General features: G+C 18.0%; 3 protein-coding genes across 3 annotated transcripts in view; 1 reads left to right on the top strand and 2 right to left on the bottom strand. All coding sequences in view use genetic code 6, as the record gives it.

The window, feature by feature from the left end:
* Window positions 1-240, bottom strand: part of TTHERM_001279570 (hypothetical protein) — a gene marked incomplete at both ends in the record, with an annotated part of 397 nt that extends 157 nt beyond the window's left edge. The window contains 2 exons of the mRNA XM_012800496.1: window positions 1-132; window positions 188-240. The exon at window positions 1-132 is cut by the window's left edge and continues 157 nt beyond it. Of these exons, the coding sequence (XP_012655950.1) occupies window positions 1-132; window positions 188-240 (185 nt within the window). The remainder of the gene's footprint in view (window positions 133-187) is intronic.
* A 2114-nt stretch (window positions 241-2354) lies between these two features.
* Window positions 2355-3826, top strand: TTHERM_01279560 (hypothetical protein; the record flags this gene model as incomplete). The annotated part of the gene is made up of 7 exons (XM_001025773.3): window positions 2355-2468; window positions 2524-2597; window positions 2673-2765; window positions 2924-3013; window positions 3175-3264; window positions 3451-3540; window positions 3742-3826. 7 exons carry the CDS (start codon window positions 2355-2357, stop codon window positions 3824-3826), a joined length of 636 nt encoding a protein of 211 aa, XP_001025773.3.
* A 620-nt stretch (window positions 3827-4446) lies between these two features.
* Window positions 4447-9698, bottom strand: TTHERM_01279550 (hypothetical protein; the record flags this gene model as incomplete). The annotated part of the gene is made up of 21 exons (XM_001025772.3): window positions 4447-4599; window positions 4701-5012; window positions 5127-5216; window positions 5464-5553; window positions 5668-5757; window positions 5996-6085; window positions 6427-6516; window positions 6597-6680; window positions 6784-6873; window positions 7140-7229; window positions 7363-7452; window positions 7593-7682; window positions 7828-7917; window positions 8022-8111; window positions 8208-8297; window positions 8403-8492; window positions 8629-8724; window positions 8945-9034; window positions 9196-9285; window positions 9395-9438; window positions 9508-9698. Coding segments are annotated over 21 exons (2088 nt in total), but the record flags the coding sequence as incomplete, so codon positions are not given.
* Between the last annotated feature and the right edge of the window lie 121 nt (window positions 9699-9819).

Genomic DNA, 9819 nt, shown 5'->3' with positions numbered 1-9819 from the left:
ATCAGTTTTGATAAATGGAAAATAAACTTATAAACTATTAAAAATGAAGAATTTTTATTAATATTATTATATTTTATTTAAATATTGATGCCAAGTTATTAGCGAATGTTTGTATTAAATTTAGAAATTTATCTACGAATTATTATGATTTAGTTAAATCTACTAATATTTAATAAAAAGTAATAACAGATCCTTTTATTTATTAAATCTTTGAACAAATGTTAATAAATAAAATTTCATTAAAAGTAGTATTAATTTTTCATAAAATAATAGCCAATTTGTCAATACTGTAAAGAATGATAATGATTACAAATATGTTAATAATTAATAATGATAAAATTTTATTTAATATGTCACAGCAAATTATTTATTTATAAACTTTTATGGTGCAATGTCTTAAAAACTACTTATAAAAAATTTTAAAATAATTAATTATTAAAATTAACTAAAAATGTATTTTAAATTATAAACATTAACTAATGAATGGTTATATTATAAAATATTATTTATAAAATTCAAAAGAAATATATGATTATAATAATCATTTTACATTCGAAACTGAAAAATTAAATGAGAGAATATATTATTAAAAATAATAAATTGAAAAATATTAAAATATTAGCTTATGTAAAAATTAATTTCAGATAAAAATTTATATTAAAGTTATTAAATAAGGAAAGATACTTTTAATTTAGATAAAATATAATAAATAGTACAATTTGAATAATCAAATTTTTTTTTAAATTTATTGATTTCAATACTTAAAAAAAAAAAAAAAATTTTTTTCATGAGAAAATTACTAGATTTATGATAAAATTTTTTAAATTAACACACATCATAGAATGGATGTGTGTATTTATTTATCATGGGGATGCAGCTATAATGAGGGGTGGCTCATATATATTGCAGGTTTTGCGATGTGGGTTAATTGTGTTTTAGAATCAATTTAATTACTTAGAATAGATAGATATAATGAGATGTTTTAGCTTAAATATACTTTGATAAGGTTAGATATTATTATTAATAAACACCTGAATTAAAATAGAATGAAGTAAAAGAGAGAGAGAGTATGGTTAACAGAAGAGAAGGACTACAATAAAACTATTAGAACCTTGATGCAGTAATCTCAGCCTCACATAATCATTCTTAATGTATCCTTTAACTAATGTAGCCATTGCTGCTTTGTAGAGTGGAAGAGATATTTTTTAATAGTGATAGGTTTGATATCAACAGATTCCTATTTTAGTGTCGCTAATGTAGGTAAACAAAATAGATTAGAGAGAATAACAAATCAAACTAAAAAATATATTACCTTAAGTTGATTGTTAAATTTAACAGATTAATACACTTTGATAAAGCAGAGCAAAAGTCTGATAAGCCTTATTAACTAATTTGTTTGAAGCTTTTAATATAATTAATTAACATAATATTTATTTCTTAATTAATTAATTATTTAAAAAGCCTCTATATATAAATTAGGAATATTAATTAATTAAATTTATCTTTCCATGAAAACTAAAATTATAAATAAGTAAACAATTATTTATTTATTTATTTAATTGTTTTTACCTAAAATCAAACTTTAGATTTGTGTGAGAGATAAATCAGAGTTTACAAACTTTTTAAAAAATAAAATATCATTTTAATGTTATTTAAGAAATAACTTCATTAATTAATTAATTACATCTTTTAAATTTTAAATTATATTTTAGTGTTAATTCATTTTTTTTAATTAATATTTCTTTTTCCAATTTAATAGAAAATTAATTTGATTTGTAATTAATTTTTAACATAAATTTTATAACTACTTACAACTGTACTTTTTTATAAAAAAACTGAAATTTTAAATTATCCCCTCCTTCCTTTACTTTACTTTGAAAGATAAATCAAAGGGTTTCATATTGAATTGAGTGAGGTTGTTGATTTAATAAATATTTATTTAATTTTCAAAATTATTTTTTAATATTAAAAGTGATTGATTTTTATTTATTTTATATTCTCATACTTATAATTAATATATTTAAAATTATAAATTGGAATCCATATACTTATAGCAGAATAATAAATAATTTTTAAATGTCAAATTAAAATTTAATTTCTATTCTAAAACTAAAAAAAATAAATTAAAATTTAAAAAATTATTTATTTATTTATTTTTAATTTTCTAAAGGAAATAAATTAGATTTACTTTTATATTTTTAATTTTATTATAGAAATAAATTAGATGGTTTCTTTTGTATTTTAATTAAATTAATAAATATAAAATAGTTGAGAATAAAAACTTTTATTTTTGATTATTTTCGAAGTTTGTATATTATCATAATTTTCTCAAATCTAAATGAATAGTGTATAAAATGTATAAATAAATAATTAATTAATTGAATTTTGTAATTGAAAATAATTAAATAAAAATGGGAAATACAATATACGGAATTGAAAATCAAAAAATATTTAAAAGCTTAAAAAATGTACTTTTAATATAGAAAAAAAATTATTTAAAGATTACTTTTATATTTAAAAAAGTTTCAAAGCTCATCGAGCTAGTCTCATACAAACATTTACTTAAAGTTTAAACTAAAAAAAGAAGAGAAACTCAAGTAAATCTACACTTTATTTAATAATTTTTATTTATTTATTTTCTACTTTTTTATTTTAAATTAATAAAAAAAAAGCTTGTTTAAGTTTAAATTTGAAACTGATATGTAAGTTTTGTGTTCAACTTTAGAAAAATGCATTAATCTTAAAATACTGATTCTTGAATTCGAGTAAAATTTTTTAAGCTTATTTTTCTAAATATATCCCAATAAAATAAATAAATAAATTTCCACAATTTATAAAAAATAAAATATTTTTTTCATTCATATTTTTTCCATTTTTTATAAAAATAAAAAAATTTTCTGAATTAACTTAAAAATTTAAAAAGTTGGAGCAAAATAGACAGTTAAAATGCAGAAAAGTTGGGCTTAGCTTTAACAAATTGCATAAATATTTGTATCCTGTCTATTGATCTTAAGTAATTACTTTTACCTGATTGTATTAATCGTATATTTCATTAAATTTTTAAAAAATTAAAAATGAAATTTTGTTTTTATTACTTCTAATGTTAAGCAAAATTTTTATTAATACATTTTATTTTGACCTTCTGTTTTAAAATATATTTGTTACTAACAAAAGTGGGAATTAGATTGGTGATGTAGGTGCCTCTAATTTATGCAAGGGATTGACAAAATTAACTCATCTCTCACAGTTAACTCTGAAGCTTAAGTAAAAAATTAACTTTAAAATTTTAAAAAATGAATTTTATTAAAAAAGATTTAAAACTAACTAATAAAGAATCAATTGATTAAATAAACAAATTTACTAATTAGATAATGATTTAATCAAATTTTTTATGAAAATTAAATACTTATTTATGATTAAGAATTTATATTAATTATATCTATTTTAAAGTGGAAATAATATAAGAAATGAAGGGGCGATAAAATTAGCTAAAGATATTTAAGCATGCTAAAGACTTTTAATAGTACAACTCTTTTTATAGTAAAACAAATTATATTATATTTAAAAATAAAAAAAGTAATCCTGAGAAAATAATCTTAAATTAAAAACATATGATTAAAATAATTTATTGATTTTATATTAATTTAATAAATTAATTAAGTTTAAACAAATTAATTACTATTTTACTTTATTTTTTATGAGAAATTCATTTATTTATTTATCTATAAAATTTACAAATAGTCGAAACTATATCTCAGTTTATTAACTAAATAATATATTGGGTAAGAGCAAGAGATTAGTCAAAAAGTATGTAATAACTTATTGAGTATAAATCGATACTATTTATTTCATATTGAATAAGCTGCTAAAAAAATAAAAAGCAAATATTTGAATTTAGTACTAAATAATGAAATAATTACAATAAATAAATATATATATATATATGTATAGATAGATGTTTGTTTTTTACATATTTTATATTAGTTATTTATATTTTCAATTTTTTAAGTATTATAAAATTAATCTTTTATTTCATTTATAAAAATATTAAGCAAAAATCATTTATTTAGTTATTGCTTTTTTGCTTTTATACTATTTTTAGCACAATTTTTTTATATTCTTTGACTGACGAATGTATTTATAGGTAAGTTATCTTCAAAACTTAAATATTTTTTCAATGTAAATTTTATTATATATATATAAAGTGTAATAATTTTCTAACAAAATAATATGAAAATTTCTTTAAAAAATGTTAATAAGCATTTATGTGAATAATTGATTAGCACATTTAAGAATGATTTATTGTTTATCTTAAAATTATATAAAACATCTTTATTGTGTTGAGTAGTTTTCTCATTCAATATAAATATTTTATTTTCATGAATATTAATTAAAAGAAGTAAATAAAATATAATTTATGCAAATATAAATTAAAAAGAGAGTTAGTTAATTGTTTTTAATTTATTTTAATTAATACAATACATATTTATTTTGTATAAAATTACTCGTAAACAACCATATTATAATATAATATTTAGCTATATAATTAGATTCCAGGCTTTAAGCTTAATTTCATTCATATTTGTTCAGATTAAGCTACTATTTATTTTTTATAATAAATATATTTGTAACATTATAATTTTAATTAAAAATGTAGAATTTATTCAAAAATAATTTAATATAGTTAGTTAGTTATATACTTATGAGATTGGCTGGTATCTACTCTAATAGAATTTGTTTGCTCATCTGTTGAAAAATGTCCTTCGTTATCTAATTCTGTTTCAGACTGGTTATTTTCCTACTCACTATATTCTTATTTATATCTTTCTATTTCTTCTTAACGCTCTTACTCCATTTATTCATATTCTTCTTCTTCATCAGTAGGTTCATGTTCATATTCACAATTATCATAAAAAACACAAAAATTTCTACTTACTAATCTTTGTATTTTATATACTTGATACTATAGCTTTTCTATATAAGTTTCTTCCAAATCGTATTTCCTATAAAATCTAATGAAATTTTTCAAAACAAATATAAAATAACTGCTAGCAACAAATTAATTTTTTATGAATTTATTTTTTGCTTGTTTTCTTTAAAGTTAAAATAAAATTTTAAAAGCTTACTGTATTTGAAGATTCAATACTCTGAGTTTGACCATTTATGATATTCCTGAAATTAAATTTTATGCACCCTTTTCACCAATTCTATTCCCACTTTTAATATTAGAAAAATAATTTTAGTTAAAATCAAAAAATATGATGAGCAGTTAAGTTAGTTGCTGTTTATGAATATCTTTTAATTGTAATTATAATAAAATTAATATTTAAAAACTGAAAAAGTATTTATTTGTAAGTAAATAAGTAAGTAAGTAGTTTGGCATTTTAAAGACAAGTTGAAAATTGGCTATTTATCTAAATGAGTGAGTTGTAGTAAATAAGCAAATTAATTAACTAAATTTACAATAAGTCAATTTAAAGATTCAAAATCTTATTGCACTAAGCTAATCCTTAGCCTAGACCTGATACTCCCTTATCACCAATTTTATTGCATCTTTTTAGAATATTATGAATATTAAAATATAAGAATAAATTAAAAAGATAGATAAAATATATTTTATATGTTATTAAGAAGATAGGAATAAATTTTTAATTCAAATAAGATTACGATAAGGAAAGAGTTAAATTTTACAGATTTTAGCATTTTGCTAATCCTGATCCTAAATCTAGTGCAGTCTAATCATTCATCTTACTATCGCTTTTTTTAATAAATTGATTAATTGTTAAATATAATAAAATGCTCATTAGTTTATTTTAAGAAAGACTCTTCTTGCATTTGAATTAATTAAATAGTTTAATTAAAATCAATATAATTTAAAATTGTTTCACTTCAAATAAATTAAATTAAAATATAATAATTTATAAACAAAATTTACCTAAAATCAAGTTCAAAGGTTTAAAGGTTAACTAACTAAGAATTTATAAACAAAATTTACCTAAAATCAAGTTCAAAGGTTTAAAGGTTAACTAACTAAGACAAACAAAAGAATATGTCTGATGCACCAGGATTTACTTATTTATTAGACCTTTTACATTAAATAACATATTGTTTTTATTATTAAATAAGCAAATATTAATTAATAATATATTTTTAATTATTTTAAATATTTAATCATTTTTTTTATTTGATTAAGACATACTAATGTATTTTTTATATAATAAATTTATCATCAAAAATATAGTTTGTTTATTTGTTTGTTTTAATAAAATTAATATTATTTAATAATTTAAACATTTTAATAAAAATAAATTATTCTTTTCTTATATTTAAATTTAAAAAGCTAAAAATATTAAGCAAATATAAATAAATTTTAAGAGATGTAATTTATTTAAAAGTAATTAGAAATAAATAAAAAAGTCAATTTACCACATGTATAGCTATAAATTTTACAGATTAGTTAATTTAACTAATCCAAGACTTAGGTCTGAGGAGTCTTTATTGTCGAAGAAGTTAGTTCTTTTAAAATTTAAACAAACAAACAAAAGATAAAGTTTATCGAAATTAAGCAAACATGCTCAGTAATAAAATTTGATTACATTAACTAAAAAGTTTTAAGATTAGCACATTTTGATAATCCAGAGCAAAGATTCTAAGCACTATCACTGCTTAGTTTTTGCCATCTATTTATTTTAAAAATTTTATTATAAAATACAAACAATAAATCATATAGCAATAAAAACAATTCATATTAAAATAATAAATAAAATTAATAAATAAATTTACCCAAAATAAAGTTATAAACCAGAGAGATTCCTGCATTTGCCTAATTCATTTCCTAAAGATGAGGCACCTTTATCAGTAATTGTATAAGATCTTTATAATATATTTTGTTCATTAAATAACATGCAAAATTAAAAGTATTATCTTAGTTAATAACTTAGTAAATAAATAAGTAAGTAAGTAAGTAAGTAAGTAAGTAAGTAAGTAAGTAAGTAAGTAAGTAATTAAGTAAGTAAGTAAGTAAGTAAGTAAGTAATCAAGGAAACGAGTCAGTAAATTAATAGAAGGTAAATAAATAAATATTTTTATTTTATATCTAAATCTTTATGAAAAAGCAAAAAATAATTAAACAAATTTACTTCAAACCAAGTAGTAATTTAACCAATTAGCTACATTTAGCTAACGAGCAACCTAAATTTATTATACCCTGATCACCGATTTTATTATTTCTTTAAAAAGTAAATTCAAATAAAAAAAATATTTTTATAAAGTCAAAAATAAATTCAAAATATTTAATTTGTTTTATATAACTTTTTTCTTAATTTAAAATGAAGAGTAATCTTTTTAAAATATATAATTTACGTTAAATAGAGAGTTAAATCTTTAAGGTTTGGAAATTTTTATAACTAAAGACCAATTTTTGATGCTCCATGATCATTAATTATATTTAAACTAATTTATTAAATTTATTTATTAGTTATTAAATTAATATTTTTTATGATTTTATAAAAATAACATTAAAAAAGTTATTTAATGCTTTAAAAAGCGTAAATAATAATTAAAAAAATTGAAATAAGTTTAAATAAAATTACTTCAATCCAAGATTAAGAGATGAGATCTAAGTACATTTTGTTAAGCTTGAAAGTAGATTTATGGCTCCTTTATTAGTTATTTTATTTTAGCTGTTGAAATTAATTTATTTATTATGTTATTTTTTCATATAAAAAATATTTATTAATTTTGACAAAATAAATTAAAAATTAATTTTTTCTCTTTAAGTTTTTTTAAAAGGTTTTAATTAGTTTTTTAAAAATATCTTAAATTTACTTTAATGAAAGCATCAGATTTTTAAGATTTGTTAACTCTGATATATAAGAACCTAATTCAGAAACTCCTATATCCCCAATTTAATTATTACTTTAATTAGAAGATAAACCAATCAAATTAATAAAAAATATTAATTTTAAATAAAAAAATTTTTATTAAATAATGTTTATAATTTGAAAAAGATTATTGTTTACTCAAGATGAAGTTCCAAAGAAGTCAAATTAATTAGTTTAGATAATTTAGAACTTAAGTCTGAAGCAGATAAATGATTAATTTTGCTTATGCTTTTCATAAAAATTTAAATTATTCATAAAGCTTTTAACTCAAAATACTAAAAAGAGTAAAATTAAAATTTGAAAGTATGCAAAAAAAAAAATTACATTAAATTTAATGTTAAATTGGTAAGTTTAGAACAATTTTGAAGTGAAGAGCCTAAATAAGATATACTCCGGCTATCGATTTTACTTAAACTTTTAATTGATAAAATTATAGTTTTGCAAAGAAGAAAAATATTTTTTTAATTTAGCCAAAGAAATTGTTTAAAAAATTGACATAGTATATTAAAATGAATTTACGATAAATCAAGATCTAAAGTTTAAAGATTAGGCAATTATGTAAATCCTGAGCATAAATCCTTTGTAAATGACAAATCAATTAAATTATTACTTTTAATATAATTAATATATTATTCTTTTTAAACACAAAAAATATTTCTAAATTAATTTAAAAAAGTAAAAGATAATCATGATTTATTTTTTAAGTGAATCATTTGAATAAGAAAACAAAATAAACAAAATTTACTTAAGGTTGAGCTTTAGAGTTTAAATATTTTTGCATTCTGCTAATTCAGGGCCAATTTCTACACATTTAAAAGCTTTTTCACCAATCAAATTTTTTCTTTTTAATGAAAATAAATAATTATTTTTTAAATTAAAGAAAAATTAATTAATTTATTTATAATAAATTGAAGTTAAAAGATTAAAGAACAATAAATTTATATTTTTTGTTTCAAATAAAAAGTGAAAATATGAACCAAACAAGAAAAATTAAGTAAAAGTGTCTATTTATTTATTTATTTATTTATTTATTCATTAAAAATTTAAAAATGGAATATTACTATAAATTTAGTTCTAAGTATGAGAGATTCGAACATTTTGACAGCGCAGATAATAAATTTGAAACCTTTTGGCTATCTATCCTATTGTATCTTTTTATTATTTATACCAAAAAAATTAACAGCCAAAATTAATTCAAAAATTTAAAAATTTAAAAAAATAAGCATATTAATTGATGTAGAGTAAAAATGAAGCTTTTTTTTATAGATTCTACTTATAAAAAAGTTTTAAATTTATGAATTGATGAAATTACGATAAATTTAGAATTAATGTTTAGAGTTTTTAACTTTTCGATAACTCAGATAATAATAAAGTCATATCTTGTTCACTATAGGAACTAGCACTTTTTAAATAAAATAAATATTTTCAAAAGATATTTTAAAAGAAGAAAATGATTAAATAAATTAGAAATTAAATAATTAAAAGCAATAAAGGCAGGCTTAATAAATTACTCTAAATTTAGATGGATATATTTAGAAAAGGAGGAATTCATAATCTATAATTAGTTAGATAAAAGTGTATTAATTAACATTTTATATCTAATATTTTTTAAAATTTAATGTACCTCATCAATATTTCTAAACAAGCAAGAGTGTTATTTTATCATTTATTTTTTCAGTTTTTGGTTTTTATTTACAAAACAATTTTTAATTTATTAATAAATTATGTCAAAATCAATATACCTATTTATTTAACTTTTTGAAGCACAGAAATTAAATTAAATTATTTTTATTTAATAATTAGTATTTATTTTATTATGTTTTTCTCATAAGTATTTATTTATTAAATTATCTAATAATTTATTTATTAGCTGTAGAAAAAGATCTAAAATTTTTTTAATTTATTTTAGAATTCATCCTAATAATTTACTTCAAAA

The sequence above is a fragment of the Tetrahymena thermophila genome (assembly GCF_000189635.1).
Source record: "Tetrahymena thermophila SB210 genomic scaffold scf_8254176, whole genome shotgun sequence".
Taxonomy (NCBI): Eukaryota; Ciliophora; class Oligohymenophorea; order Hymenostomatida; family Tetrahymenidae; genus Tetrahymena; species Tetrahymena thermophila.
This window is presented reverse-complemented; position numbering and strand designations above follow the sequence as displayed.